Source organism: Pteropus medius, unplaced genomic scaffold (genome assembly GCF_902729225.1).
Source record: "Pteropus medius unplaced genomic scaffold, Ma_sr-lr_union100, whole genome shotgun sequence".
Taxonomy (NCBI): Eukaryota; Metazoa; Chordata; class Mammalia; order Chiroptera; family Pteropodidae; genus Pteropus; species Pteropus medius.
Window position 1 is genome coordinate 2211805 of NW_024342469.1, and position 19433 is coordinate 2231237.

General features: G+C 60.1%; 2 protein-coding genes across 2 annotated transcripts in view; one reads left to right on the plus strand and one right to left on the minus strand.

Annotated features, from left to right (window-relative positions):
* Positions 1 to 9923, minus strand: part of TBC1D22A (TBC1 domain family member 22A) — a 229452-nt gene extending 219529 nt beyond the window's left edge. Inside the window, exon 1 of the mRNA XM_039863147.1 lies at positions 9699 to 9923. Within this exon, the coding sequence (XP_039719081.1) occupies positions 9699 to 9760 (62 nt within the window). The 5' untranslated portion in view covers positions 9761 to 9923. The remainder of the gene's footprint in view (positions 1 to 9698) is intronic.
* Positions 9924 to 10182: 259 nt separating this feature from the next.
* LOC120602784 (uncharacterized) lies at positions 10183 to 16322 on the plus strand. The gene is made up of 5 exons (XM_039863005.1): positions 10183 to 10279; positions 10899 to 11031; positions 11308 to 11436; positions 11802 to 11952; positions 12743 to 16322. Exons 1-5 carry the CDS (start codon positions 10183 to 10185, stop codon positions 12992 to 12994), a joined length of 762 nt encoding a protein of 253 aa, XP_039718939.1. The 3' UTR covers positions 12995 to 16322.
* Positions 16323 to 19433: the final 3111 nt, after the last annotated feature.

Sequence of the window (19433 nt, forward strand, 5' to 3'; positions counted from 1 at the left end):
TCTCCTGACGACTGACCATCTCCAGGTGACCGATTCTCAAACAGCTGCCTGTCGGCACCACTGCCAGCTCTCGGCCGCACCCTCAGCACCTCACGCTACCTGGTCCCGCCCCAAAGTCAGCCTCGCCCTGAACGCCACGCCTCGCACCTACCTGCAGCGTCCCACCTGAGACAACATCAGCACCACAGACACCCGAGAACAAAACAAGGGGTTCGCCTGGCCTTGCACGGCTCCCTCACGACCCCCTCCCCCAGCGGCCTCCTGGCCCTGCCCAGGCCACCTGCTGTCCCCACCGCCCCGGACCCGAGCTCCGTCCCTCTCCTCCTCACCACGCCATCCCCTCCTGCGGGGACTCGATCGCCAGGAACCCAAGGCCACCCTCGCCTCCTCCCTGAGGCGCACCACCCACGTTCGACCCATCTCCACGTCCTCCAGGACCCCAGAACCTTTTGCACACCTGGTCCTCTCTCTTCAGCCCCCAAGGCTGCAGCACCCACCTGACCCCCACCCCACGCAGCTCCTGCCTGGCCTCGGCTCTGGTCTCCAGTGCCAGTCAGGGGACGGCTTTGCTCCCAGCTAACGTCTGTCCCCTTGAGGAACAACTGGAAGCTTCCAGGTGCCTCTCCTGCCCTGCAGCTGCACACCCACCCCCAGCCTGCCGACAGCCCGCTCCACGCGGCCGTCCTCCTCCCCTTGGTCAGGTCCCTGCGGGCAAGGCTCCTCTCTCTGTCACCTTGGCCTTCATTAAGGCCTTCATTAAGGCCACCCTCGCTGCCAAGAAGGCCCAGGCCTGGGCTACAGAACACCCTCCAGACCCGAGGAAGTGTCCAAAGGGATGGACCCGTCCTCCCGAGTCCAGCTCGGCGTCAGCGCCGCCCCGCCGGCATCGCCTGCCCTTGCCCGCGCGGCCACAGCACTCTCTCACAGCGTGTCACGAGCCTCGCTGCAGGGCTCCCGGCCAGTGTGTCCCCCTCCCGGCTGGCAGGCCTCCCCACCGCGGGGGGCACGCCCACTCACCTCTGCACACCCAGGGCCCGGCGTGCACTCAGAAGGCACCGGGAAACGCTCGCCGCGTGTAACGTGCTCTTCCTTGGGACGCGGACATTCGGAGGGGCGAGCATCTCGAAGGTGAGGGAGCGCCCCCCAGGGCTGCGTGCACGCGCTCACAACCAGACGGGACCAGATACGCCCTCCGGGGGCCCCGCACCTCCCGGCTCCACGCCCCCTGCCAGGGCTACCTAAAGTCAGGGTGGCTATGAATCCACCTGTGGCTGGGACATCGAATGCCACGACGGCTCTAGCAACTGGCTTGGGAACAGAAAATTAACCCAAGATAGCGATTAATTCTAAAGGGAAATGCAATGGGTCCACAGCCGACGTCTTTCCAAGCTGTCCCAGGAACCATCGGCCACTGTCCAGGAACAAGCCGCAGCCCCACCAGCCAACCTGGGGACTGTCACAGCAAAACAGAAGAGGTGGCATCATGTGCTCTCCCTCCACCCCAAAAGCACAAATCCCAAAGCCCCAGTCAGGCGGGGAGCGGGGGAGACAGTGTCTCCACAAACACTGTCCGGTGGTGAATGTCGTCCACGCCCTTTCTCCTGCCCAGACCCCACTGAACGCTGAAGCACGGCCAGCCCGGCCCGGCCGGCGCTTCGCCTCCCACCCACCAGCGCAGGACAGAGACCCGCGCGCCGGCCTCACCACCCACGCACGTGCGCACGTGGACACGAGAGAAGCAGGCGAACTGAGCTCCAAGGCGCTGCCTCCGCCTCTAAGCTCCAAGGTGACACTGAGGGACCTGTCCCCATTCCGAGACCCCGTCCTCTGCCCTGCCTCTCCACACACGCCGTGCCCACTCCCTTCTGGCAAGGCCAGTCGCCCTGCTGAGGGCTTTCAGCCAAGGACGGTGAGCTCATCCACAAAACAGAAACCACACCGTTTGTCTCATCTGGGCGTGAGCCTCAGAGCCCGCAGGCCTTATTCTATTTTGTGAGTTTAGCAGAAACATTTATTGACAGAAAGCTGGTTTCAAAACTTGCAGCCAGGTCCCCGAGAATGAGTGGAGCGCGGCTCCGCGGCACATTTAGGAGTCGTGTGGAGGAGGTCCGGCCACCAGCAGCAGGCCAAGCCCAGGGACGCAGTCCACGTGGGAAGACGGCAGGCGATGGTCGCACAGGGAACGCCGGTGAGTACCGGGGAGCTGCAGCCCCGGGGAGCACGGCCCGAGGCTGAGCAAGCACACGCAGGAGGGGCCCGCGGGGTCGGGGCCCGGAGACGGACGGGGCGGTGGAGCCGGAGGCTGTGCCCTGGACCCACGCCCCAGCTCAATGCCAGCTGGGCCCGGGCAAAGCCGCAGCCTCCCCCCGCCGCCCGCGCGGAGACGCACACACGTAGCCGGCCGCCGGGCCCGTCACGTGGCACGTACTCCTGCGTGGCCGGGCCGGTGACAGTGGCGCTTTTGGCCATCACGCCCAGGGCACTGAGAGCCCCGTGACGCTCCAACTGCACTTGCTGAGGCCGAGCAGCCTAGTGCCCTGGGCACTCGGGCTGGAATTTCCACGTAAATCCCCAAAAAGAGGAAACAGCACCTCAGAGCGGGAACGAAGAGATGAGACACTCAAAACGAAAGTCCCCGTGGCCCGGGCCCCGCCAACGGGAAGAGGCCAGGCCGCCCCGCTCCCTCGGGGCCCCACGCCCCGCCTCTCATCTGCGGAGGGGACATCCCAGGAGAAGCTGTCCATCTCGCCCCTGAGGAGCCCCCAGAGTCGCGGAAGTCGGGGTGCACACGTCCCCCCTCCCGGCTGCGGTCTGAGCCACGTCCCCAGGGACAGGCCTGGCTCTGCCACCACAGCTGCAGGGCTGCTCCCTCGTCTGTGCACGGGGACCGCACGGTGGCCCAGGCTGTGAGGACCCAGCTCGCGGTTGCGTGTGACGAGCCCGGCCCGGGGAAGCACTCGGCAAGCACGCGCCAGGTCGGGGCCACCGCAAGGCCCACGCCACCACCCTCCTGGGACATTCACTCCCGGCTGCTCTGCCCAGCGCGAGAGCAAGGACCAGACCGGCTGCCGAGTCTGGCTGCCAGGGCCCCGCACAGTGGCACGCCCCGCACCCGTGTGTCTGCAGCGACTGTGTGCGGCCCGGCCCCCGGGGAGGGACATCGCTTTCCGGGACCCCTGCCGTACCCGAAGCCTGCACTGCACCCTGAAGGGCCCACAGGGCCCCTTCTTCACACCACACGTGCCAACCGAGAGCCAGTGAGCTAGGGGTGGCCGGAGAGGACGACGCCCGGGCGAGGAGGGATGGGAGGTCACTCACTGGCCCCATCGCGGTGCCACGACCCTGGTCCCAGCGCACACAGGCCAGGAGCGACCAGGGCAGGCGGTTCTCAGGACACGTCCCGCTGGTTTCCACCATGACCATGACCTTGCCTTCACGACACCCGGGGCAGCAGAATGCTGCCTCCTGCTCACTAAAAATCATAATAAAAAATAAATTCGCAATCATCAGGACTTTAGTTTTTAAAAATCATTTCATCCTCACTTAAAATTCACCAGAGTCTAGATTTGCTACACTAAATATGTAAAAGAAGAAAAATACGATTCAAGTAGAATTTATTTTTCAAAATGTTTCCAGACAAAATAAAAGACATTTAATAACACAAAATGTGACCACTGAAAACCAAACGAGTGAGAGGATCTGTGAACACAGTAAAGCGCACCCACGGGTGCTCCCAAGGCACTGGGCACAGTGAGACCACCGCCCCTCACGGACGGCCACCAGGAAAACCCACCCGCCACCACCCCACGTGCCGCCACAGCAGCCTCCTCCCGACACAGACAGGCAGGAACAAACAGGCTCTCGGTCCAAACAGTTGCTTCAAAAACGCAAGCAAAGAAAACAAACCAGTTTATAAAAACACGAGAGGGACGGAGGGCGGACGGGCGAGCAGGCAGGCGAGGAGCCAGCTGGTCCTGGCAGCAGCTCGGAACTTCTGAGAAAAGAGGCAGGGCCTCCACTTGGTTCCTTGTCCCCAGCAGGCAGGGGACACAGGACGAAGCCTCCTAGCTTAGTGCCAGTCCCCTGGGGCTAAGTGCGCTTTGCAGAGGCTACCAGTGCGAGGCCGGCCCACCGTGAAGGCTGACCCGGTAACCCGTCCACGTTCAGACACAGGACAGGGCAGGGGCCGGTGAGGAGGGCAGCCTGCGACCCTGCACCGCCCGACACCCCCAGGCCCAGGACCCTGGCCCTCTTCCTTCCCCCAGTTCTCTGCGGCTACTGTGACAAAGTACCGCAAACTCAGTGGCACGTTTATTAAGGGTCTGGAGGTCAGGGTCCGAGTCGGGTCTTGCCAGGCTCAAAACCAGGGGCCAGGCAGCTGCCGACACCTCGGGAGGCCGTTCTGGAAACATCCACTTCCTGCTGCTCATTGTCGGCGGAATTGTTTCCTGCGGCTGTAAGCAGAAGGCTGTTCCCAGCTTCTGGAGGCCCGCGCAGCCCCTGGCTCGCCACCCCTTCCTCCATGGCCACAGGTCAGATGGAGGCCCCATGTCAAATCTCTCTGGTCACTTTGAAGAGCTCACGTGGTCCCGCTGGGCCCACCAGATAATTCAGGATATCTGCCACCTCAAGGTCACCTTAAGGATTGGCAGCCTAAAGTCACTTCTGCCACGTGGCACAGCATTTCGCCGGGTTCGGGCTGAGCACGCGGACAGCTTGGGGGCCATTATTCCTCCGGCCACGCCACCCTCAGGCCAGAACCCTGGGGATCACCTCGCCCCCAACATTCAGCCGGTCAGCGAACCTTGCGAGGTCCCCTGCCCCACGGCCTGGCCCACGCAGCCCCTGCAGCCCCGCAGCTGGCCCTCGTCCCCACCTCCTCTTCAGAAGGAGGAACGGGGTCGTAGCGCCCCGTTTCTGTGCTGTCTCGTGACTCTCCGGACCGAGACCCACATCCTCTCCACGGCCTGCAAAGCCCTGGGGTGCTAGGCCCTGCTCACTTCCCACCCGCTTCTCAGCATCCTTTGGCTCCCCCGCCCCCCACTGCGGCCTCCTGCAGGGCGTTCTGGGCCAGGCGTGCTGGCACCCCCACACTGCTCCCCCACACGGCTGGAGTGGCGAGTGGCAGGCTGGCTCCCCCACCCCTGGGCTTGGCACAGGCGAGACCCCCTCCTCCAGGAGGATGTGACCTTCCGCCCATGCGGTGCCAGTCATTCCACCGTCGCCCCCAGATCTGAACCTCAGGAGCACTTCGGACTGTGTGTGGACACGTGTCCTCACCGTCGCCCTCACCCTGGTGGCCTCTGAAGACCACATCTCCGCACAGCACACAGCACGGTCCCTGGCACACAGAACGGGCTGCCAAGGAGTTTCCGAATGAATGAATGAAATGAATGAATGAATGACCCCTCCGAGTTCCCGCCAAGCTCCTCCTTCGCTGATGAGCGATAGCGGCCTGCTGGGCTGACTGTCGCATCTGCTCAGACTCCTCTGGCTCTGACAGCTGACAGCTGAAAGCTGTCTTCCGCTCCGGCTCTGCCCCAGGCACCCACAGCCTTGCGTATCGAATCTGGGCCTTTCCTGCTGCCATGCCACTAAGCAATGTCACCCCTCGCACGCTCCAGCTGCCTGCGCACCCTCTGTCAACACAGCACACTGCCGGGCAGCGCTAGAACAGCGAGCGTGGGACCCACAGAGAGGCTGCCTGTCCCCGCCCCAGTGCGGGGGCGCGGGGGGCTTGGCACCGAGTGAGGCCAGGCAGGCACGCCAACTGCAACGGCAGAAAGCCGGGCCGTGAAGGAGCAGGCCCCGGGGAGTGGGGCTGAGCCCTGCCTGGCCCTCATCCCCCACCTGCTGATTCTTACCTTATGAGCCACCATCGCAACACCTCTCCCTGGACGTGTGCCACAGTGTGCCGCGGCCTCCTGACAGGTCTCCCTGGCCCTGCCCTCTCAGCCGCCAGTCCGCCTTCCACATGGCGGCCCCAGGGACCCTGCTTCACCCAGGCAGGTCACGCCACCCCTGCCACAGGCGCCCCTCCCTCAGAAGAAAAACCGCAAGTCCGTGGCTTCGCTGTGACCAGGGTCCCAGCTCCCCCGCCCGCCCCGCACCAGCCGCGCTCCGAACCAGGCCTTTGCCTGGACCACCCCCCTCCAGCACGCAGGGGACGTCCCCTCACCTCCTGCAAGCCTCTTCTGTGGGGGGGTCCCCTGGCCACCTGACCACCACGAAGCCCTCACCACTGCACCTGCCGGAACCATCCGCCCCGCTCCCGTGCGCTGTGCTGAGAGCGGTCCCCAGCGGCCGCCAGCCCGCGCTCTGCTGTGTTATTCCCTCTGCCTCCCCCGCTCCACCCCAAGCCCTGCGAGAGCTCGGACTGGGGTCTCCTTCGCCCCCTGACGTGTCTCCAGCAGCTGGAGCTGATACCGCACACGACGCGTGCTAAGTAAATGCGTGTCGCGTTAATCCATTATCAGACTCTCAAAACGTCCAGGAGGTCTCTCTCGTTCTCGTTAACGGACGAGGCCAAATATCCTCCTGCAGGTCACAGCCACTTCGGTCCAACGCGACTACCTCAGGTTCCACGTGCAGAATGGACGGCACCAGGGGTGACATGACCCGGCGAAGGTCACACAGAGATTACTAGAAAAAGGCAGCTCACACCCAGACCACAGACTCCTGGTCACAGGTCTGTCCACCACAGCATGCACCCCGCCTTGTCCAAAAAAGAAATTTCTGAGAAAGCGTCAGCCAAATACACTACCTAAGAACTGGGGTGTACAGGGAACGGGGGTCTACGGGCAAGATCACCTCTCAGGCAGTGGGACGCCGTGGCCGAACGACTCTCTCTTGGTTAATGTGGAAGATCGTTTGGATCGACCGCCACGCATCAGCACTAAGGACACAGAGATGACCGTCTAGCGAAGAAAGCATGCGGAAAGCAGCCCGCGGAGTCCAACGCACAGAAGGGCCCGCGAGCCCAGGCTGCCAGGGGACGGGCAAGGCTCCAGGAGGTACAGGGAAGGTCAATCTCCAAAATTAAAAAATTACAATAATAACCCCAGCAAAGGGGAGAACAGGGAGGGAAAGAACATTCTGGTCGGCTATGGGAGCGTGAAACTGACGGGGCATGGCACGGCACGTGCGCCAAGCCCACCAGCGACGCGCAGGGCAGAGTGCAAGCGGGGGCGACAGATGCGGCTGAAAGGCTAAGCAGGGGTCAGGTCACGACGAGCCTCGGACCCCACGCGCAAACACTGCCGCTTCTCGGCGTGGCACTCCAGGGGCTTCAAACCAAGCCCACCTCGGTGAATGGCACGTGGAGGGCAGGGCGCATTTCGTAAACTCTGAAACTCTAGGGAAAACATGACACTGTAGAGCACCGAGAATAGCAGACTGTACGGGCTCGGCCACCACCAGCCATCAGTGTCAGAAGGAGGCAACGAGAGGGAATTATGCCTAAGGAAGTATTCATTATTAAGGGCTGCACCCTAAAAGAGCCTGAGCGGTTCTGCCCTCCACCGTGGGTGCAGTCCTCCTCCTGCGAGTTTCTCTGGGTCGAGGACACAGAGTTAACGATCCTGGGACGCATCCGAGACAGCTGGCGAAGCCACAGGCGTCCGGCCAGGCTCTCGGACCGCACTGTGCCTGCGCAGGCGAAGATCACGTACGTGGCTGGTGACCGCCACGGGTCTACTGATAGCGAAGAGGACGTGCGCACTTTGCAACTCCTCCTGCCGCCTGAGACAGCGGCGCCGCCAGAGGCAAGGCCGCAGGAGGCGAGCGGCACAGGGCGGCTGGAGGGCCCAACCTCCCCCTTTGCCTCTAACGCCACTCCAAACGCCACTCCAAACGCCACTCCATAACGCGCAGCTGCTCTCAAAAATGCCGTAGACACAGCACAGTTTCGAAATCAAAGGAAAAAGGAAGTCTATCTTTAGTAACACAGGATCTCAGAGAAGTCGAGGACTGTATTAGTTTCCTGTGGCTATCATAACAAATTACTTAAAACAACAGAAATTTATCCTCTCCCAGTTCTGAAGGCCGGAAGTTCGAAATCAAGGTGCTAGCAGGGCCGTGCTCTCTCTGGCTCCAGGAGAGGAAGGAACCTTCTTCGCCTCTCTAGCTTTTACAGGTTGCCAGGAACCCTTGGCATCCCTTGGCTTGCCAAGTGCATCGCTCAATCTCTGCCTCCGTCCACACCTGCCATCTTCCCTATGTCTCTCTCGTGTCCAAATGTCCCTCTTATAAGGACACCAGTCCGGTGTGACCTCATTTTAACTGGCTCACATCTGCTGAGACCCTATTTCCAAGTAAGGTCACATTCACAGGTTCCACATAGACAAGAATTTTGGGAGGACACCACTGAACCCAATGCAAGGACGATTACCAAGAGACACAGCCATCAACCCAAAGGTTTATTCACCATCACAATCACACACAGGAGCTCGATTATTCTCAACACAGTCGCTTAAGAACTAAAGTCCATTTAAACCGAGGAAGAAGAAAACCTCAAGACCTAAAACAGCACAAAGAAGTTCCACTGCCACCTGGCTCCTTTTCCCTGGAGTCTGTGTTCCAGAGCACTTTTCGCTGTCACTACTGGGAACTCCTGTTCTCCACCATTCCAGAATTTTCACATCATCTTGGACCCTGACATTGATTTTGATGAAACTTGTTGTTCTTCAATCAAGCACAATCCTGTAGAGTGAAACAGGCCACCTTTGGCGACGCTCCTCTGAACCGTGGCTGAGCAGTCGGTAACTCGCTCCTGCGAACTCCCAGATCACTCGGAAAACTTCATGACTGGGCGCAGTGAATTCCAAAGCTCACAATTCCGCCACTCACACAAGTGTTTATTATGCAACCCATAAGCTGTGCTCTTGACTTGAATGATTCTATTTACAGTTATTTTAATGTCGCAGTTCTTAATGTTCAGTATCTGACTTTAGTTTCCAAACAGAACAAACTGTGTTTAGAAACCCTGAAGTTTGTTTATCTCTAATCTAGTTTCACCAGCAGCTGATTTCGTCCTAAGTCTCTTCCATGTAGTGTCTCTGCGTTCCCTAGGGCCCTGGCCTGGGCTCAGTGACACTCCAATCAGATGAGACCTTTGGCGCTGTACAGCTTCCAGGGTGCACTCAGGTCACTGCGGGCACTTTAGTTATTTAATTTTTTTAACTTGCTTCCTGCTGCTGACTCTAGACAGGAGTCGGTTCTGAGGCCAGAAGTGGGAACGTGGACATTCAGAGGGAGCCTCAAACGCCCTTTCCTCGCTCCAGGCAAAGGCAGGGCCCACAGAGAGGCGAGAGGCCAGCCAAGTGGATCAAACCCGCCACGCCCCGCGCAGAAAGCGACCGCCCCGCAGGCGCAGCCCGCCCCGGCCAGTTTCCGGACCCCGCCGAACCCCGCACCACGACCCGCGTGGGTTCCCCTCGGCTGCCCCGGGAGCCGAGGAACTGGCGGAAGAGAGGCTGCCGGTCTCGGGACACACCTGCCGGCAGCTTCTCCGCGCCCTTTCTAGCCTCGCTCCTACGTGCTGCCACTGTCGCCTCCCAGACCTCACGCTCCGACCCCGAGGTCCCTCGCACCCCGGAGCGGTCTCCTCAGAGCCCAGGTCACCCCTCCGCAGCCCCGCCAGCCGACGTGCCACCTGACCTCTGACCCCTGACCCCGACCCGGCTCCCCGTCACACCCACCTGCCCGGGACCTTGCTGTTACTGCGCTTCCAGAACTGCTTCCTGGCCCCGTCGCTGGCCATGGCCCCTCCTCATCCCTCAGACCTGCTGGCCCGACACCCCGAGTGCTGCCGGCCCGCGCGGGCGGCTCTTTCCTGAACCTCCGGTGGCCACTCAGGCGTCCCGGGACTCCAGAACGCAGAGCCCAGGAGCTTTTCCGCCTCCCTCCGGAAGTTGTGCCTCCGCACGCCCGGAAGTCCCGCCTCCGGCGCGGCGCGCGTGACGCGTAGAGAGCGCGCCTGACGGCATCAGAGGGCGACGCCTGGCGGCGCCGCGGGGAAGTGCCTGGGGCGGGCCGGCGCCGGGCATCGCGCTCCGGGTTCCCTTCCGGGCGAAGCGGCCCATCCGCGAGGAGTTCGCAGGGGTTTCGGTTACGTTGTCACGCTGCGTTCCTTAGGCGGTGGAGCGCGGGCAGGTTTTGTGTTCCACGTGACTTTTTGCGTGGATGTTTCGTACTACGTCACGTCAAGGTGTGATTACGGAGCTCTTCCTCTGCTGCGCCCTGAGCTACTGCGGAGTGTTCTTGGAAAAGGCAGCTATAAGTGATGCAACGGCGAATGCACAGCGCTCACGGAGGGGCTTGGAGGGGTCGGGACGTCTGCTAAGGTCTGTGACTGTTGTTTAAGGTGGAGTAGCTGGCCCGACGGAACGCAAGGAGTCGTTCCAGGGAGAAGGAACATCGCCGCCGAAGCAAGGACACGAGAAAGCCGGAGCGTGGGTAGCAGATTAGTGCTCAGTGTGGCTCGGTTTGTGTGTAGCTTGGGTTCCCAGGAAACGTGGTGAGACGGATATTTGCATGCAGGCGGCTTATGGGGGAGGAGAGATTGAACTGGAGGGGCTACAATGGAGCGAGCATCAGGCCAACCCAGGGGATGGGATGGCCCTTCAGGGACGTCGTGAACTGAGACAGGTGGGCGGAGCCTTTGTTCTGCTGCACAGACCCGTCGCTGACCGCGGGCCGCCCCTGGGAGGGGGCGTAGTAGGGAGAGGAAGCCCTTTCAGCTCAGGGCCGTTCTCACCGAGGGGCTTACCTCTGAGCCGTCAGCCTGCGACACTTCCAGCGGCCGAGGGAATGAGAGCCTTGGTCCTCACGGGGGAGTCATCCACCGTATGCACGAGGGTGTGTTCCCCCTCCTTAGCACCTCTGCTGTTGCAAGTGAGTTACCTGGTGGAGTGACCCAGACTTTCACCGTCGAGGCTTCAGAGGCCCTGACCATCGTGCCCTTCCCAGGGCTCGCCTGTTGTACTTGTCCACATACCATCAAATTGGGCAGAGGGACACCCAGTGGTCCTGGTAGGTACAAAACATTCCTCCCGGTCTGCACCGCGCAGTAGCATCCCTGTCCCCTCTCATGGATCGTCTTTCCTCACCCGCTGGTCTCTTGGCACAAGAAGCTGTAACTTAACTTTTAAGGAGACTCCACCCGCATCCCTCTCTGAAAGCGTCGCATTCTGGGATTCGGGATCACTAGAAGAGGCCAGAATTGTGAGAACGACAAATAAGAAGTCCCCTAAGAGTGATGATAAGTGGGGCCACCCCTGCTCTCCTTGCCTTGGTTCCCACACCCAGGTCCTTACGGAGGGGACACAGCACCGTGCAGGGCGTACACCCCTCCCTGAAGGACGGCGCCTCTTCCCCACAGTCTGTAGACTCCGAGCTGAAAGGCAGGCTGATTGCCATCTCGCCGGGAGCTTCCAGGCGGTGTGGTATATGTGACAGTGGGGCCAAAGGCCTGGGCTTGCACCACCACTTCCTTTGCTGGACACTGGGTCCCTTGGGTCAGTGCAAGCCTGCACCGGTCTCCTGAGGACGAATCGAACACTCTGAAACCCGCACACAGGGCCCTGAGTGTCACCTGGCGCTCAGAAAGCAGAGCCTCCCTGGCTGCCTCCCAGCTGGCATTCCCACCCCACCTCTGCACAGCCACAGCCCTCATCTCAACATGGCAGTCTCTCTCCTCCTGTCCCAAGCTCCCCAGGGATCCCCATCGCCCCCTGCAGGAAGCTCAAGCTTCCGCTCGCTGCGGAGGGACTGTTTCTCCTCCCCCTTCTCTCTCCACCCAGTGGTCTCAGCCGAACCAAACATCAGGACGGAAGAGGCTCCCGACTGCCCCTGTGGCCAGGAGACAGCGGACGGGACAAAAATGAGCACCCCCATCACCCCAATCGGAAGAGGGAGATGAGAGCTGAGAAGCGCCCCGCCCCTACCCCGAAGGTCTCTCCTTCAGTTACCCCAGTCCTTATGCACCCCCGTTACTCCTCCCCTCTGCCCTTCACCCTCACAGCTGGCCACGCCTGCGTGTAATGCCCCACCCCCACAGGAAGTCAGCTGTGGTCTCATTCTGACTGAGGCCCAGCACATCTGGGTGATGTGACGCTCTGTCTGCTGGGGTCAGATGTAGCCTCTCGTGGTCAGATGACCTCAGACTGAGTCACCCACTTAACATGAAAAACTCCTTCTTTGGACAGGGGCGGGGGCGGGGGCTCCTGGCTCCTCAGTCAGCCCCTGGCACTCTGGCCCACGGAGGACCTGCTTTGTCCCTGTCCTCGAGTGCCATTTCTGAGGTGGGACTAGGGAGGTGCTGGAGACAGGTCTGGGGTGAGGCGGGGCTGGGCTGGGCATCCTCTGGGCTCCTGCCCCAGGATATTTCCCTGCCAGGTCCCCAGCCTGCCTGCCCAGCTCCATAACATTTGCTTGGAGTGAAGGCTTTGTTTCCTTCTCCTCTGATAAGCGCCAAATTACTCTATTCTTAGCAGAGTGGTGTTTTCTGATTTCTTTGCATTCAAATGGGCCAGTTTCAGGCTTATGATGTTTCGGTGTCTCTCAGCCTCTCGTGGGACCTCAGTGAGTGAGTCACTGTGCCTCCCCTGGTGCTTCAGTCGCACAGACACATAGCCTGTGTCACTAAAGAGGTGCCATTCCATTTGTATTAGGCTCCGAGTGCTGCTGTAGCAAATTACCCCAAACTCATTGGCCGCACACAACAGCCATCATTCTCTTACAGTTCTGGAGGTCGGAAGTCCTGCAGTCAGGGTGTCTCAGGGATGCTCCTTCCAGCGGCTCCAGGGAGAACCTGCCTCCTTGCCTCTCCAGCGTCCGGCGGCGCCCACATCCCTTGGCTGGCAGCCCCTTCCTCCACCTTGACAGCGGGCCGCTCCAAGCTCTGCCTCATCTGTCACCCCATTTCCTCCAGGGTCCCTATGACAGGGACCTGCCCATGCTGTCCAGGAGGAGCTGCCCACCTCAGGGCCCTTAGCCACACCTGCAAGCTCCCTTCTGCCATGTAAGGTAACATCATGGCTTCCGGGGCGTAGGGCATGGAGACCTTTGGGGGCCATTGTTCGACCACCGCAGCCATTCATGACACAGAGCAAAGGTTCTCACATCCCTCCTTCCCTAACTCAGTTCAACCACTTCCAGAATTTGGAGTCTGCCCCTAGCGACATCCCATACTTCTTAGAACTAAACTCTGCAAGAGTTAAGACATTGGCGGTTTCAGGATGGACAAAATCCAGCTCAGATCGGCTTATGCTTGTTATACAAAAACCTTAGAGGCCGAAAGCTTTCCTGAAGGAGGGGGTTATGGAGCCATGTGTTAGCCGGAGAAAGGTCTAAACCACCGGCACCCAGGCGGCTGGGGAACGCAGACGCGTCATCACGGGCTCTTCGATACAGTGAGTTTGGGGCACAAAGGTGCAGGTTGTTTTAAAGGAACTTATATTGACTCTAGACAAAGGGTGGGAGGAGGAGAGGTTCTGGTCCTGGGACAGGCCCCTGTTCCTACGGAAGAAGCGGGTTGCCTGTGGGCCACAGTTGCGGAAGCTCACGCGTGAGCAAGTGCGGGGACCCCTGGCGACTCGCCGTTCTCTCCAGATGATCGGGGAAGCAGCCACCTGGAACTTAACTCGGAGTTCAAGGCGCACTCAGGAACGTAGGCATCCTTTTTGGCTTTGCCCTGCAGCTGCTAACTGACCTGTCTCTCCCTCCCACCTTCCGCCTGCTGCAGCTAATTTAGGGCATCTCAGAATTGTCTCCTTGTCACACTCTAAAGGGAGTTTCTGAGTTTATGTAGCTGAACAAGCCCAGAGGTGCCCATGAGTTTGGAGAAGGGCTGATTCAACTGCTGGACAATGACACCTGGAGGTCACAGGATGCCAACAAGGGACGGGTGGCACAGACCCTGGGGAGAACCCCCAGCATCCACCACATCACCAAAGGCAGCAGCCATGCTGAGAAAAACTGATAGATTTGCCGACCTAAAATGTTAACTCATTTGTCAATTTCTTTAATTGGACGAAATATACGTACCATATCTGACACGGGATTACTATGTGGAAATCGTACAACTAAGGAAGTAAAAGGCTCTGACAGGAAACAGTCTGATTTTTAAAATGAGGTATATATTTTAAATGTTTGAGTAAATAGGTCCAAAGACTTATTTAAAGAGGAAATAGAAGTGGTAATTGAACAAATAAAATGGGACTTTTTAGTAATTTTAAAAACTAGAAAATAAGGGAAATACCACTTTTATCGGTAGGCGGGCGAAGATGAAAAAGGACGATGTTGGCATCAGTGCCGGGAAACGGACGCGCCGTCCGTGAGAGCGCCCCCTGGGGTCACGTTTGGAAGTGCAGTTGACAAAAGCCCTATGAATACACACACCCTTTGACCCTCCAGTTTCTCCCTATGGATTATCCCAAGGAAGGATCTGGACGAGTGAGTGAAGGTACACACGCACGGTGCTCTCTGTAACAATACTGAAAACAGTACAAAGTTGGAAAAAAATCTAAACATCTGATGGTAACAACACGGCCGTTAAAAATGATGTCATCGATATATCTTGGGGGGGCGGGCGGTCGGTCAAAGAAAGTTGTTCACAGGACACTGTTAAGTGGAGATGGCAGGTTATGACATTTGTTGGGAAAAGTTTTACATACAGACCTAGGAAATTTGAGAAGGCCATTGCATCAGTGAAGATATTCCCAGAAGAAAACATAATTCAACTGATTTGAACAATAAAGGGGTTTCGCCGGTTCGGCGTCTGGAAAGTCCAGCTGGGGGACAGGCTTTGCTACAGTTCGGTCCGGGCCGCAGGTCCATTTGTCCGCAGCGTCCCCCAGTCCCCTCTGTATGGAGACTTGGTCTTCAGGCTGGCTTTCCTCAGAGTCACGACATGGCTGCCCGCAGCCACTGGGGCCACAGGCTTCATCGCCCACAGCCCGGGGAGACAGAGCTTTGCTTCCCAGAGCGTCACTCTGACGGGGCCCTCAGGGGCCAGGAGGACGCCCTGCACTGCCCTGTTTAGACCTGGATAACTGGCTCCCGCTAAAGCAGCCACTTCGAAAGGAGGGGAGCCGCGCCGCCCCCGCAACGGGACTGGGGACAGCCCCTCCCAACCCCATGACCACTGCAAAGTGGGGCATGGGCGGGGTGGGTGGCCGTGCAACCACGCCTGCCACAGGTGGCACCCAGATGCTAACAGTGCGGGGATAATGGGGAGCTCTTCGTTTGGAAATATTTTGTGTATTAAGAAACTCAGAAATACCTTACAAGGCTCACCTTTCCCATGAGTTACTCCATCAGCTTTCCTGCGATAAAACTCCCTCGTAATCGACTGCAGCCGCGCCGCCCGTGAATTCCAGGACAGTTTTGCGTTTCCTCATACGGGTCTTTCCCATCCTCGCTGCCTTTGCTCCTGTGTGTTTTATTTAAGTGGGACGTGAATGTTTTTGCCTCAGATTCAGCCTCTACCATGAGATAATCTCATTAGTTCTGATAGTTGGTCACTTTATTTTTACTCAAATGAAAGGTTTAAATTTTTTTAATGCAAAGAAAAGGCCAAGCTCGTGAATCATAGAGGGCCTGGCCTGATAAATCGAAGCACGGGAATTGCCGGTGGACTTCAGGGATGAGCGTGACCTGAGCAGATGTGCGACTCGAAGAGTGCCCCCGAGACCACCTGCCCACTAACTGCGCCCCTTCTCCCGGTGTGCCCTCGTCCCCAAGCACACGTCTCCTGGTGGGTTGCTGCTGTGTTCTCCTGAGCCCCTGCCCCGTGGCCAGCGTCGTCCGGCACAGCAGTGGGTGTCTGAGCCAGGCTGGGTTGGTGAGTCCCTCCCCCGGACAGCTTTGGCGAGAGAGACAGGGCAGTGGGCCCCTTCCACGGGGCAGAAGCAGCAAGATCAGGGCTCAGGAAGCGTGAGGCCATGTTCCTTGCTGTGCAGAGCATGGAGAGCAGAAGGCAGAAAGACAGAAATCAGTGAGGATGGCCTTCGAGACCCTGGGTCCATTTGTCCCTCCGCCCAGCTCTGCCCCTTACACTGCACAGAGGCCTACACTCCTGCGGTTCTGGGAACAGTGACAGCATGAGGCCAGTCCTGGGCGTCCTGAGAGGGTGACCAGGACATGTCTGACTGACTGTAAACCAGTGGCCATGTGAGTCATCGGGTGTCGGGGAAAAGAGAGTAAGCTTCCCTTTATATTTATCTTATAGCTAAAGAAGGAAAGAAATTAAATTATGCTAATATTTAGTGTGTGACAGAGGTACATGCACACAATGCGTAAATAAATATGCTCATATGGGGCTTTGTGTTTGACTTTCTCACTGGTAGATGCGGACAACAAAGTTGGAAGCCCCTGGTACCAGCCGCTCTTTACGTCCACTCAGTGTCATTGCTAGCAATCAGTAACTGTCACCTAGTTCTTGCTAAAGCCCACGCTGCGTCCTCCGCCGCCTGCTCCGTGGTCCTGCCGTGCTCCTCAGGCCGGCCTTCCAGCAAACCCAGTGCTCCCACTAGACCCAGAGCCACTCGGCTGGCCTGCCTCGCCCCCAGCGCCATCTGCGCCCGGCCCGGCCCGTGGCGCTGCCCAGGACACGCTTGCGGGGCTGGTTTAGGGCTACGACATGTTCCTCGATGCCAAGGGTGACGTTTGCCACACGGACGTCCCGCATCACGCTCCCGCCAGCCCCGCAGCGAGGAAGGCGGATGCTGGAAGACGCAGAGGGCTGGAAAAGGCTTCCTCCCGGTTCCCGGGCTGGGGCGAACGCTACACTCCAGAAACTTCCATCGGAGCAGGTGCACGTGGAGGAAAGGCAGTAGGAAAGACAGGGACTGTGACCACCAAGGGGAGAGGAAACACACCCTGCACGGGGCTCGGCCCTAGTGGGACTCCAGTCAGCACCCCTGGCTGCTCCGTACAACTGGACGCTTGGCGACCTGAACGAAAAGAAAATTCTGGAATCCAGTTTTTATCCGCCCAGCTCTGCGATTACAGCAACAAGCCCGAAGTGTGGGGCTGCACCGGCCCGTCCGTGTCCTCCGCCCGCTTCCTGGATGACCTGCAGATGTGACTGTTCTTCCAGAGGAGGACGGTAGCCACCCCGCCACATCTCTCTGGTACATGGCAGAGGGACAGGGCTGAGCCCTTCTCGGGGAGGCGGGCCCCCAGCAACGCGTCTGAGGGACCAAGCCTAGGGCACAGCTGCTGTGGCATCGCCCTGCTCCACCATCCAAGAGATGTCTGTCACACCCCCGCCCCTCCATCACTATGTGTCATCACTGTGTGTCCCAGGGCGCAGGCTGGACCTGGGGTGGGAAGGAGCCTCAGGGCGCAGCCCCGGGCAGCACCTCAGGCAGGCCTCTGTCCGGAGGGTCCCCTGTCCGCCTCCTAGAGACAGCTCAGTCCTTCCCGGCCCTGCCCTTGCTTCCCAGGTCCCTGTCCCTCCACACGTGGGCCCCCTGTTTCCCAGCCCCCAGCCCGTGTCTACCTTCATGACTGCAGATCATCCCAGACCCAGGGGAGCCGGGAGACTCTGCGAAGAAGTGCATTCCGTCGCTGTAGCATTTACTAGTCATCTCTGGATAGCACACAGTGAAGCAAAGATTTGGGCCACCGCGAGCCAGGAATTAGCCTCAGCCAGGGTTAATGAACACAGAAGGCTGTGTGGGGCCCTGCCCGGCCAGTAGGACCGCATCCGGGTGTGAAGTGAGATGCCCGGGCAGAGCTCCAGGAGCCTGGGGAGCTGGGCCTCGGAAGCCTGCTCCAAAACCCTCCAGGTCTGGCAGCCTGTTCTGTGTCCTGGAGCAGGGCAGGCCAGGGAGCCCAAGACTGGATGCCCCAGCCTCGAATGCCAAGCAGTGTGCAGGGGCGGGGCGGGGTGGGCAGCCAGCAGTAGCAGAAGCCAGGCCCTCCACGGCAGGCAGAGAGGGGGCCTCTGGTCCGTGGTGCCAGGCACCCACCCCCGCAACCTATGGCACTGGCAGCACCCGCTGGGCTCCGATGCTGCCCGGGACGCCTCCTCTGCGTCGCTCGTGGCTCGAATTTCAAGTCCTTGCAGCAGGCCATGCCAGGTCCTCACCCCTGTCCCCACCACTGTAGCCACAGGGGTTTCCGGTGGACGACAGCCTCCCACCCCACTTCACCTGGCCGCCTCTGGGCCATTTGGTCAGTAGCGGCAGTCTAGGCCCGCTTGTCAAGTGAACTGGGTAGAAGTGACCGGGAGAAAATAGAGACACGGAGCTCTAGGGCCACCCCATCGGGGGCCCAGAGGCCTGGAACCCTCCCGCCCTTCCCTGGACCCTGCCACACTGTGCAGCCCAGGGAGCACCTGGCCGCAGTGGGATTCGCCACCGCGGGGGGAGATGCCTGCTCCCCAGCTGGGCCACGTGGCTGATAAATGTTGGGGTCCAGTGTAGAAGTGTCTCCCCTTGGGAAGGCCGGGTGCGGGGTGCGGCTTGGTGGGACACAGAGGGAAGGGACAGGGGAAGGCGGCCTGAGCGGGCCCCAGCCCCGCCTGGGCCTCACCGCATTCCTGGAGCTGAGAGGCCTGGCCCGGCCTGGCCCGGGGCAGCGAGCACCTGGCTTTGCCCCCGCCCCACCTGTTTCCTCCTTTCCTCGGTCACCCCTGTCAGCCACTGACCCCAGACGCTCCTCCACCGCTGCCTGCCTTGGCCACACCCAGTGTCCAGCCGGCCAGACGGCCTGCCCGTGGCACAGCATGGGCTTCGGGAGCCGAGAGGCTCTGAGTCATCACGCCCACAGGCTGGCCCGTGGCACGGCCCGCAGCTCGGGGCAGGACTGAGGGGATCGGAGAAGTGGGAAAAGGGAACTGGGCGCTGCTCCCCCCGGGGCGCTGACGTCCGAGCCGCCCGAAGCCCAGCCCCAGGCCCTGGCACCCTCCATGGAGCGGGACCCAGCGCCGCCATCCCCACGGCTTCTGTCCCCCATCTGTGCGTCCCTCTGAGCCACGGGCATCACATGACCCACTGTAAACCTGAGGACGTCGCCGAGGGCAGCCAGACAGCTGGCTGGGGTCAAGTGGCCCCAACTCTGTGTGACCTGGCCCCTGCCCAGCCCCTTCCTGGGCCTCACCTTCCCCTTCCTGTGCACCCCACCAGGCCCTTCTAAAGCTCAAAGAGGTGACATGTGGGAAATCGCCTTGACAAGACGCAAGCACAGCACCAGCGTCAGAGACTCTCTTCAGTCAGTTTGGGGCCAAGGCGACTGCACGCAGCTCAGCTAACTTCTCCTCCCCCGAGACCAGCCCGGGCCTGCCCGGGCTGGGAGCCCGGCACACAGTAGGTCCTCCCAAGTACATGAGACTCAGTTTACCCAATCCTGAAGCCCCTCCTACTTCTCAACTACCACTCACGTCACAGCCCGACTTGCCTCCCCAGCCACAGCCGGCCCATCAC